The sequence below is a fragment of the Cyprinodon variegatus genome, unplaced genomic scaffold (assembly GCF_000732505.1).
Source record: "Cyprinodon variegatus isolate N-32 unplaced genomic scaffold, C_variegatus-1.0 Scaffold977, whole genome shotgun sequence".
NCBI classification, from domain to species: Eukaryota; Metazoa; Chordata; class Actinopteri; order Cyprinodontiformes; family Cyprinodontidae; genus Cyprinodon; species Cyprinodon variegatus.
Window position 1 is genome coordinate 49,182 of NW_015151430.1, and position 12,357 is coordinate 61,538.

The 12,357-nt window shown below is 36.8% G+C and overlaps 1 protein-coding gene across 1 annotated transcript; it reads left to right on the forward strand.

The window, feature by feature from the left end:
- The first annotated feature begins 5,644 nt into the window (after positions 1-5,644).
- On the forward strand, positions 5,645-7,832 carry LOC107100486. Its single transcript, XM_015398991.1, has 6 exons — positions 5,645-5,687; positions 5,775-6,101; positions 6,775-7,131; positions 7,219-7,344; positions 7,489-7,541; positions 7,656-7,832. The coding sequence occupies exons 1-6, from the start codon at positions 5,645-5,647 to the stop codon at positions 7,782-7,784; spliced, it is 1,035 nt and encodes a 344-aa protein (XP_015254477.1). The 3' UTR covers positions 7,785-7,832.
- The last annotated feature ends 4,525 nt before the right edge of the window (positions 7,833-12,357 follow it).

Genomic DNA, 12,357 nt, shown 5'->3' on the forward strand with positions numbered 1-12,357 from the left:
TTTAATTATCTGATACATCATTAAAATACATGATTTTGTAAGAAAAAATGCTGCCCATTGTTTTTTATTGTGTCACATTTACCTATATTTTATAAAACCCCACCCCCACATCCATCCCCCAGAGCAAAATAAACATACTCGCTACTTAAATAAATGGCTCATAAATACAAATTGCCCCCAAAATAATGGCTTGAAATTGAAAATAGTCAGTCAAAAAATGTAACAAATACATGCAATATCTCCAAGGTAAGGAAAATCCTCTCACACGATGATTTGGAGAGAATCATCCATGCTTTCATTTCTTCAAGACTGGATTACTGTAACAGCCTGTTTACCTGTCTGAGCAAGAAGGAGCTGGGTCGCCTACAAATTGTCCAGAACTCTGCTGCAAGACTCCTGACCCGTAAAAATAGGACAGCCCATGTTAATCCTCTCCTGCAGTCCCTACATTGGCTTCCTGTTGCTTCCAGGATAAATTTTAAAATCCTGGTTCTTACCTTCAGGGCCCTCCATGGACAGGCGCCTGGCTACATGACAGGTCTGATCCAGCCGTATACGTCGGTCCGTAGCCTAAGGTCTTCAGGTCAAAACCTGCTTATGGTTCCTCGGACTCGTTTTAAAACCCGAGGAGACCGGTCCTTTAAAGCGGCGGCACCCCATCTCTGAAATGAACTCCCCCTGTCCCTCCGCTCTCTGGACACGGTGGATATCTTTAAAAAGCAGCTAAAAACACACCTGTTTTCACTAGCCTTCCAAAGCACATAGCTTATTGTTTTACTCACTTATTTATTTTAGCTTTTATTGCATTTTATCTGTTTTTACTTGTGTTGTTTTTATGTTTTCATGTGAAGCACTTTGTGACTTCGTCTGTGAAAAGTGCTATACAAATAAAGTTTACTTACTTACTTACTTACTATACACATACAGAAATTTTACACAAATGAGTAATTAAGCCAGTCATCAGTGCCAAGACCGTGACACACGAATGGGATTTTTGCTACTGCGTTGGTTAATTTCCTTGATGAAAGTAGTGATATCTTTGAAAAAGGTCCACTGAACTTGAATTCTCGTGTCTGGTAAGTGAACAGTTTGTACTTTGATAGTTATAACTATTCCTACCAATATTTTTCATTCTTTTTTCGCTTAAGTGATCTACTATATTCAAGTCAAAAATTACTTATATATATTACTCAAATACCATTGTAAAACATTTCCATATTCATACCAGGTATAAAAAGGTACGTTGATAAATACATTTTTAATTTAATTAATTTGCAAATAAATCTGAAATACTATATCTAAGATAAATGGGAATTGTCTACCTAAACCTCTGCAAACTTTTGCTGCTTTAAAACTATTAAAGGACAGTTGCATATTTGTGTGGTTTAATTTAGTCCAAGTGAACTATTGTCACAGTTTCAAATAATCCAACTATAAGATGGATAAACTTTAATCTTGACAGGAATTATTCATACCAGTATGTGTGTATTTATGTAATGAGAAAAGTTTTTGCCTAATGTGATGGAGATTCCATATTAAGATGTGCATATTCATAATGCATCTCCTACTGGTAAGGATGATAAAAAAAAGATTTACTGACTCTGAAATATTAAAATTGTGGAAGTTCTTTCAGAGGAATCCAGCATTCTTTGTTTCACTTCTGTTTAATGTTAAACCCCTTATATCCACCCAGCAAGACATGAGGTAAAGGTTTACTCATCATTAGGATCATGATGAGGGGCAGAGAGTTGAGAGATTTTCATCTGAGCCCTAGTCTGTCAGCTTCTATGTGGATTTGCATTGTGAGGTTAAAATATCTGGTCCTTTAATTTAGTCAAATAGAAAGTACTTAATCTTAAGTAGTTAACCACATTAAAAGTCTCTTTGATCTCATTGAGTCTCATTGCTTAGTAAAGATCTTAGTAAAGATTGCTATAAAGACTCAAATGTTCAAAGGAGACCAACCAAACATAGTAAAATGTTCTTAAGCGAAATTTAAATCTAGAAGACTCTTATCAGCTTCACCTGAACCACCTTCGATGTCCCTCGTTCATTTTCAGCCAATAAACGTTGAGACCACACCTCTTCTGAAGCCAATAATCTTTTGAGATGCCCATGATTTTGCTCCTGCCCTGGCTTCTCTCCCACATGCAAGCAAACTTTCACCAACCTCCACCCCATCTCCTCCCTCCCTCACTTTATTCTCAGTCCCACTCCCCCTCTGGCTTATTACACTACCAGTTTTAGAACCCTGGGGAAAAACTACTTTAATGATTTTCCTAGGTGACTCATTCAAGCATATGTCAATTCTCAGCATCAAAGTTGACTTATGATCTCTCTGACTGTGTGATATGGTTGGGTGGTCTGATTGGAGTGCCTTAGGGGGGCACATGTTTTTGATTCGTGCTGTATAAATAAACTGAAATGAATTGAATAAAACATTCCTAATTGCAGGATTCCCTATGTGAGTCTGTCCAGGTTGAATTGTTGGTATTGTTTTTGCTATGTTTTTTAGTAATTCCTTTGCTTAAGATTTTAGAACCAGAAACCAGAAGCCCTTCCTCCTCCTGAGTGTCAGTTAGTAGTACCCTGGAGACATTTTACACTGGTGGGGAACAATTCAAACCCCATTGTGTGATGCGCTAATTTCTGAGCTGTTTATACGGTGATGATGCGCTGATTGCAATACTGTTTATGTGCTAATGGAGATGCTGTTGAATTACTGATAAAGTGCTAAATATAAGTCCCTGCAAAAGGCTTAAAGAGTGTGTGGAAAAGCCTAGCCTGCAAAGGTGTAGAGAGGGTGCCGACTGCACATACCTTGCAAAAGGCGCAGGGATGGTGTGGACCGGCCGTTCCTAGAGAGAGAGGTGCTGACCAGCCAAGCTTGAAAAGATGTGTAAAGTTGAGAGACATAGACATAGAGAGGATGCCGATTGGCCATGCCCTGCAAAAGTCAAAGAAATGGTGCCGACCGGCTGTTAGAGTGTATGGTCTGATCATGCCTGCAAAGGGGGTAGCGATTGTGTGGACTGAGGGCCTGCTAAGGCATGAAGAAATAAGCAGGAGATAAGTAAGCTATCTTAAGTACAGGAAGTGAGGAGATGGGGAAGACTTACCACCACCAATCAGTTCCTGAATGTGCTTACTTCAAGGTTAAGAGAGCGTTGAGCCACTTAATAAAGAGAAGAGATCAGCACTGGCAAGTTTTAGAGGTGATGTTGTAAAAATAACTTGGGTGCAGCTGACGTTCTGCCCCTATTCTAAATGAATGACCCTGAAGAATGTCTATGGGGAAGATTGCAAGGGTTATGATTAAACTGAGTGTTTAAGGAGACTTGAACAGGACAGTGAGGGGGCATAGGGCCATTTATATAGGACACTGAGATGATGCATGCACTTTTTCCCTGAAATGTTAGGGATGGATACCCTTGACAGAATCAGAATCAGAAATATAATTATAATAATCCCAGAGAGAAATTACTTAAAAATTGTTGACAAGCAGATCAAAAATAATAATACTTTAACTATTAATCTCACATTGGAGAAATTCACCTCCGCATTTGACCCATCCCCTTGGTGAGCAGTGGGCTGCCATCATGGGATGCCCGGAATAGCAGTGTGGAGTGAAGGGTTTTGCTCAGGGACCCAGAGCGGCAGTCCATGGGAGTTGGGCTTGCACTTCTGGATTCCAAGCGCAATGCCCTAACAACCAGGCTGCACTCCCCCTCTACTGAATGATTTAATGTAATGTTGAATCTCTGAGAGATGGAAGGGGGGCAGGAAATTGTAACTGCTTCCAAAGGAAATACACCCCAGAGCCTGGGGATAAGGTTCATCTGCATGAACAGAATGGGTTCAGGGAGTGAACAACCTCATTGTAAAAGTTTCATCCCATTTGAAAACTAGCAGGCCTAAATGACTATTAAGAATGGTAGCCCTCATCTAAAGTAACTAGACTGCTCAGACAGGGAACAGAGCTCATCAGTTCACATATACTGCCCAGTGTGAGTACTGAGCTAACAATGCCCTGCATGATAGGCCGCATGCAAAGATCCTCACCTGCCATGGTGTGTTGCCGTGTGACTTAGACTTAGACAAACTTTATTGTATACAAAATGAGTGTATACAAAACGAGTGTATAAAAACAAAATTTCGATACATACAGCGTTTCAACAGTGAATGAGCAGCTTAGCAGTTAACTACATATTCATTTCCATGTATAAAGTGCAGCAGTGATCAAAATGGAGAATGCCAAAGATAGCCAATTGCCAAAGATGTAATGGCAATTATACATTGCAGTATTAGTTGCGATGACGCCCAGTGATAATCTGCCATGCAATGGTAACGATTGAGATGATAGTTAAAAGTGGAGATTATATATAATGAGCACTCCATCATTGAAGAACAGATAACAAATGCTCAGGTCATGAGATATTTTGCTGAGGCAGTCTGTTCTTGCCTCTGGTATTAAAGTCATATATACAGTATAAAAGTCTAAAACTATGGCTAAAACTAAAGAAGACTAAACTGAAACTGAAGCATTTCAAAAAGAATAAACTAACCAGAAAATAATCATATATTTAAAACTATACATTAAACTGAAAATCTGAGATCAAAACTAAATGCAAATAATGGAGATGTGGAAATCATTTAACCTTAAAATTGCCTAATATGATGCCTAATTGTCACTTAAGAGAAAACACTGAAATGACGGTAGAATCAAAGTTTCAACATGAAACCAATCATGACTCATGGCGTAGATTAAACAGTGAATTAATAAACTTGGATGCGAATAAATGAACTTTGAGAGTGGCACATGATCAATGTGAGTATTCCAGGTTCATGAGCTAAACCTCTGATCTTCTCCACTGCTACAAACTATCAAGACCTATAGGATCACCAGAGTCATGCTTGCTTACCATTCAGAGACTCAGAAGACAAAACATGGTGAAGCAGCCTTCAGTCTGTATGCTCCAAAAATTAAGCTTCCTTTACACTGTGGAACTGCTGCCACCATGAGATCCTTCTATACATATAGGTTAAACAAACTTTTAATTTTTATTTTATATTGCTTTTGAAAATATTTTAATTTAAAATGCTTATTTGTTATTTGCCTTTATGCTTCATCTTCAAAAATTCGGTAAGAACTTCTGTGTATTTTGTATGCTTTGTATAAACATTTTTACTTTTTGGCAGAAAAGTGCTATATAAATAAAGCCTTGCCTTTGTCCTTAGAGAAAATTAGCTCTTGTAATCTTCAGCTGCTTATTGTGCAGAAACATAAACATTTGGGGTAGAATTTGAATCAGACTACAATAATTTTTAATATTACCAAAGAACCTGTTGGTGGCACTATTAGAAAAGATATTTGTGCGTAAAATTTTCCTTACGCCATTGATGTAAAACTTCTTGATCAAAGAATTGAAGTCAGGACAAAAGAAAACATGACTATTAGCCTAAAGTCAATTGATAATTGTAAGATAAAAATAAAAGACATCTTACAAAACAGGGTCTTAAGGTGGGAGGAGGCAATCTTTTTTTTCTGAAAAATGAAAAACCAGTTAGATGCACTTTAGAGCTGGATTGCCACACCTACTCCTGTTAGTAAAGCATCAAGGGTCTTTATGAAGTCAGTGTCATCATGACTCTGTTATGGATCACAGTCTTTATGCTTCATCAAGGATGTAAGTACATTTTGTTTTAAAGTGTGAAACCATTTTCAGTTTGGCATTAACATTTTATGTTGATTATTGATTTTGTCTTTAACCCAGATGCCTTAGTTCCTGTGGTCACTGTTCAGATTGGTGAACCTGTAACTTTTACCTGTGCAAATATGGAGAAATTCACAACAACATCATGGCTTCACTGGTACAAGCAAACTTCTGGAGATACTCTAAAAATGATTGTGATGCAGAGAAAAAACCAAGATCCCACTTATAGACCACAATTTCCTTCTTCAAGATTCAATATAACATGCGATGATAAAATAAGCAACCTCACAATTCTGAGGACAGTTGAACAAGACGAGGGAATATATCACTGTGCTCTTACAGACTGGACAGGCTCTACTTGGATGGGGACGTATTTGATGGTAAAAGGTAATTGTGAGACCTCAATATGTAATCTTTTGAAATATTTGTTACTACAAACGACAGAAAAATACATAGCAGATGTTAAACGATAAATGCATATTACACATATTGCAGGGTCCTAATTATATTGAAAACAATTCTAAAAAATATGTAACATTTATCTAAGTCAGTCAACAAGAAATAAGATTAAAAGTGTCTTACCATTTTAAACTGATCTTTGGTAATAGATTATTAGTGCCTCTGACTTTTTTTTTTTACTCTTCCATTCCTGTTGAAAAGAAAGCTTAATATCAAATACAAATCTGAATAAATGCAAATAGGGAATTTGTATTTGTGAAAAGAAAAAAAAAACTATTATCACTGCTTCAGTCTCAGAGTTGTTAACAAAAAACACTCAGACATCCATTGACACTTTGGAAAGAGGCAGCCAAGTGGTTATATTTGTTTATAGCGGGATTTCTACATTCTGTAGAGTAATCTATGGTTCAAAACTTAAACCTTCACGCTGGGTCCTGAACTCCTTAATGCTCTTCAGGCGCTACTGTGACAGCCCCCTGCTCTATTGGGGACAGGCAAGGCACAGAGGACAGTTTCACAAATATTTCCTTACCTTGTGAAATTACTTTTAACATATCAGACAACTTAGTTTTAAAATATAACCTTATAATAATTATTTCAGGAAACTCAAAGAAGACATCCAGCTACACTGTTGTTCACCAGTCAACAGCCTCAGAGTCGTCACGTCCAGAAGACTCAGAGACTCTGCAGTGTTCAGTCCTCTCTGAGTCAGAGAACAATTCATGTTCAGAAGATTTCAGCATGTTCTGGTTCAAAGCTGGATCCAACAGACCCTATCCAAATATCATCTACACTGATGGTAAAAGAGCTGATAACTGTGAGAAAAGTCCAAACACCCAAAAAAAATGTATCTATAACTTCCCCAAGAACATCAGCTCCTCTGATCCTGGGACTTACTACTGTGCTGTGGCTACATGTGGAGAAATCTTATTAGGAAATGCAATCAGAAAGGAAGGAGGTAATATATACAGTACACACGTTGAGAAATATGCACAATAATAAATAAGCTAGGGAATGAACATATTTCTTTTTATCGCTTTTTCAGGTGAAACACCATGTTATGGAAATATGATTCTGCTGATCACAATAATCTTTTTGACCATTTCTTTGATTGTACATATCTTTTTGATTTGTTACCGAACTCAATCCTTTGGATGTAAAATATTCAAAGGTAAGTGTTATTAACTGAGCAATATTACTTATGTATTCTACTTAAAGTTGTAAAATGTGTGCATTAACATCAGCCATCTGACATAGATCATTACAAATAAATTGTTATTAATAATACATATTTCTGTTTGTTCCAACTGTGCAGAAAGCCCCTCAGAAGCAGAAAGCAACAACTTTAACCAACAAAGTGATGACATTGTACGTAGTGATAAAAAAAAAAAAAAAAAATCACAAATATTTTTTTTATAAAGGGGTTTGATTTATTATTCAGTAAATAAAACACTTAACGCTTAAATATCTGTCTCTGAACAGCGTGATGAAGGCCAGGATCTGGTCTACTCTGCATTACATTTTTCTGGAGGGACGAAACCAAAAGGAATTAAGAAGAGAGAACTGAAGACTGAAGAAATGGTGTATTCCGAAGTCAGACCATCAGGTTGAATGAATGTCGCAATTAAATTTCTATTTTCTGAAAATAATAAACGTAGTCTTCCTTTTTTTTTTTCTTTTTTTCTTTTTTTTTCTTTAGAAAAATTATGTAATAAATGTGACAGGCTGTGGCAAATCCAGAATCACATCTAACCAGGGACTTTTTGAGCTATTTACAGGTTCTGAAATAGTGGAGTAAAAACTTTTTAAATATATCAAACTTGTGAAAATAAAAGAATAATGTAAGAATTAAATTGAAAACAAGCTTTGAAGATTCTTTGAAATCACACTGGATGGGTTGTAACAAAAACGGTTAATTTGATTACATTTCCATACATTACCCTCCGGAGCTTATAAAAAGGGGCTTCATGTCCATAAACTGCACTTTTTTTCATTACAGAGGCAATTTGCAGCACCACATTACACATTTGTGTGGTGCAGGCAAATACTTGCATGACCCCCTTAGCAGCCTTCGGGTTTCTGCCTGCTGCAGAAACCCGTTAATCATTCAGTTAAAAGTCAGGTGTGTATCAGTGAGAATAATTCTAAAATATGCAGGGAAGTGGTATTTGATGCCCAGGATTGAGAACCACTGCCCTAATCTGCTCTTTAGTCTCTTCTCCAAATTTGAGGGGTCATGAGCTTCTTGCTCCTTTGTAATCCACCTGTAACAGCCTTGAAACTGCAACCTTTCTTATCGGTCATGGAGTCATTGCTAAACACTATCCTTATCCGGGGTGGGAGCAGTTGCAAAAAAAGAAAAAAGAAAAAGAGAACAGACAGTGATTGCCCATGCAACAAAGAATAAGGAATCTTTGTCACTCAGGTTCAAACGTATATAATGCTCAGACATGTGTGTTTGTTAGTTATTGCATAGAAGTTCATTTTGTGCCTGAGCAATCTGTGAAAAGGGCATAGATTGTTTCAAGAAACAAAACATAATTCAGGGCTGGGCAATGTCTAAAAATAAAATCTCAAATTTGATCATATCGATTATCGATTTTCTGTCTAACTTCCATTTCATGAAAGGAAATTGGAAAAAAACATTCATTTTCATATATTGCTTTTATTTCAAGTATTTCATCTGGGAGTTCAATCTGAATTCAAAGTTCACCAAAATACAACCTGTGAAATATGCTTGTAAAACAAGATGGCAGGCACTGGCATTGTAAACTATGAAAATATAGAAACTGTTTGCTGCCAGTGGTATTATACAATGAGTTACATACAGAATTCACTTAACTTGTGTAACCACAAACTAACTTTAAAGAAAGTAAATAAATAATTGCACAAAAAATGTAATAACCTTTGTTTAAATAAAATCCTATGGAGTGGTGGGATGACCAAATTACAAAAATGTAATTTAACTTAAAATAGCTTAACTTATTTATTACATAGTACTACAACACATGCTAACGCATGAAAGTAAATAAAGCCAAGCTGTTCTTTGGCTTAAAGCTACAGCACAGAGCAGAGACACAACCAGAGCACTAAAGTGTCAACGCAATTTGACCAGCTTCTGACCCAGCGTCCAAAGTCCAAAGTGTTTGTGATGCTCAAACCCTTTTGATGTGAACACAGCATAATCATTTCAGGAATGCCATATATCATCCATATGTATGTTATTTATTATCATATTTGAACTGAAAGTCTCAAGCATGTTTGTGTTGTATTGCTCTTTATAATTACATAGTAGTGGGCCTTTATGTATGGAGGCAGACATCTTTGAGTTACTGCAGTACAGAGCTGACAAACTAGTGGCTGTAGAGATCGCCATTGCATCTGCAGCAAGGTAGGCCTATATAAAATCTATATCCTACACAGATTCATAAAATACAATTTATAAAATGATCTATGTAAACTAGACTCGCACCACTCAGTCGGCAATGCTTGGATCTATATCCTGGACTTGGTCCTTGTTTGTTTTGGTCAAAGGTCAAACACTATAACCAGAGACCAAAACAGGGGGATGAATCACCTGGAGAACAGAGGTAAAGGAGCAATGTTCTGAAGCTCAGAGCAGAAGCAGAACAACAGTGCAAGAACACCGATTCAGAGAGCTCCATAACCGGGATGAAGTGGCCAGCCATGCCCCCCCTCTGGAGCTCTGAACAGAACAGTGCTCTAGCTCAGGAGGAAAGTGGAGGAGCACAGAGGTGGATTGGAGTATCCTGCCTAGCAAACTGAAGCACTGAAGGTGGGGGAGAGGCTATGACTGGACCAAGCTAGCTACAGTATGTAGGCTGACTTAGGAGGATCAAAGCAGGATAGTCATAGATTGGATATGTTCACAGGAAAAACAGAGAGCTGATTTAAAAAAAAAAGTTTGTCTCTGCTGCCTCCTTCGTTAAAACAGTGCTCAATCCATAATACCTTTTCTTCTACTAATTTTTATACTTATTGTTCCAATGTTAATGCAAACACTAAAGAAGTTATGGGTTTAATACTTAAATTGGTGATTAGCAGATACTGGTTGTGATGATTTTTCATGGGGGGTGGCATTACATGTTGCTGAAAATCACACAATATAGCTTTAATTGTTATTCAACTAATGCCACCTGATGTTCAGCAACTGAGCAATCAGAGATCCCAATTTGTCTGTAAGTTGAATCTCACTGCCTTGCAGGAGCAACTGTGTCTCCTACAAAGTCAAGTTTCAAAGATTTCGCATTTGGAATGCATAGTGGAAATGGAAGTTTTGTTAAAAAAAGACAGCTTATAAAATGCTAAATGTTGTTAGCGGGGAACATACAGTTCAGACATACTTTCCCTGAGGTATTATTAGGGGGAGCACAGTTAAATGTACTCTCCCAAACAAAGATGGATTCTTAAAAATGCAAAAGATGGATAGACCTGCCTTGACCAGCTGAAAATTACATTAATCAACCTAAAAAGGCAGAAACACAAACTTTACCACCAAATCTCTGAATTGCCATCTGCAGCAGGGCTGCACAGTGTGAGCCTTTTACTCACAGTGGCACCTGTGAGTAAATTCCCAAAGATTGGGAAAAAAAATAGGAGCACGCATTCGAGAACAGATTTCAGCCCTTTCATTCACATTTTGCTCTTGAAATAGGTCACAATTTATTTAAAAAAGAAATCAGCTGATCTTTTTTTAAAGTACAAAAGAGAAGGAATTTCCAAAAAATGGGGAAAATACTAGTCAATAGTGAGACGTCAGTAGACATGTACTTCCTTATTTTGTATATAAAAATTGAAAAACCGCTGTGATAACGTGAATCCCACACCATAAAGACTTAAATCATTGCAGAGGCAGGTAAACATGCTGCAGCAGACAGCAAGCTTTAGAAGAAAAAGAGCTCCCCTCCCGACGCTACAGGTTACGGTACTTAGAGAACTACAATGAGATAGATTGATACCCTGACTTTGACAGTTGGGAACTGGCATATCTATAATGCAATTATTTTGGCATCAGAAATGTAATACAGTTTATGTTTTGCTATGATCTAGCATTTTGTCAACTGCATTGAATAAAAGTTGGCTGCCAAACACTCCTCATCTATCTCCGTTTTGTTAGAAGATTATATAACCTGTGAGTAGCTGACATGAGCTCATTCTTGATAAGTTTATTTAGTCTCAAACTTTTTATCTTTGGTGTCAAGCGGATGACATAATTCATATAACATGCATGCTGTTTATGTCACAGGTTAGTTGTTTAATGTTTGTCTGTCTCCATCTCTTTGCAGCTGATTTGCTTGCCAGTAATCAGTCTTACAGTACTTGTCTTCCAGTTAGTTGTTCTGATATCGATGCCAGAATTTGATATGTCTCTGATACTGCTGAAAGTTCTGGTATAAATACTGGATTTCAAGCAATGATCTGATCCCTGAGCCAGAACTTAACACTATGACAATCATTTTATAGTCATACAGGTGAAATATTGTTGCTTTTTACAACTTAGTGGTATTTGTACTTTGTTTTGGTGATTCCCACAGCACAAGTATCTATATTGGGAGGAAATTTTTGGTATCTGAACATCTCTTTAATTATTAATTTCTTTTTTTGGTGTTTAATTCACTTACAGGGAAACAGAGTCTACAGCGGTGCCCTGGGTATACATTGCAACAACAAATTTATGTAAAACTGAAAGTTGTTGTCTTTTGTTTACAGGTGCCTCTTGATGAAAAACCCTGATGCTGGATTGAAGTGCAGGAAAATGTCAATCAGCCCAAATAAACTGATAGACTGTGAATGATGGTTTAAATGTGAAAAGTTGACGATTGTGTTCATTTGCAGTTCTGTGTGTATGTATTCTTTATGTTCTACTTTTTATAATAAAAGATTAAATTACATTGGTCCTGGTGTTCTTTGTTCATGGAGAAAATAAAAAAAAAGATTTAGTTAAAATCCAATTGAAATCCAACTAACAATATTTTACTGTAAATTTACAGTAAGTTACTGGTTACTGAGTAGATATATCACAATAATTCCACGGGCATTGTCATTGTAGTTACGACATATAGTTTTCATTTTAGTAAAAATTGCTGTAAAATATTCACAATACATTGCTGTGAGATATTTACAGATAAATATTGAGATATATTCCCAGTAGAATATTGTAAAA

Bases quoted from the DNA above. Each gene is read 5' to 3' on its own strand.
- LOC107100486 (XM_015398991.1), top strand. From the start codon at position 5,645: ATGACTCTGTTATGGATCACAGTCTTTATGCTTCATCAAGGAT. The intron at 5,688-5,774 runs GTAAGTACATTT...TCTTTAACCCAG, and splicing joins CTTTATGCTTCATCAAGGAT to ATGCCTTAGTTCCTGTGGTC. The intron at 6,102-6,774 runs GTAATTGTGAGA...TAATTATTTCAG, and splicing joins GACGTATTTGATGGTAAAAG to GAAACTCAAAGAAGACATCC.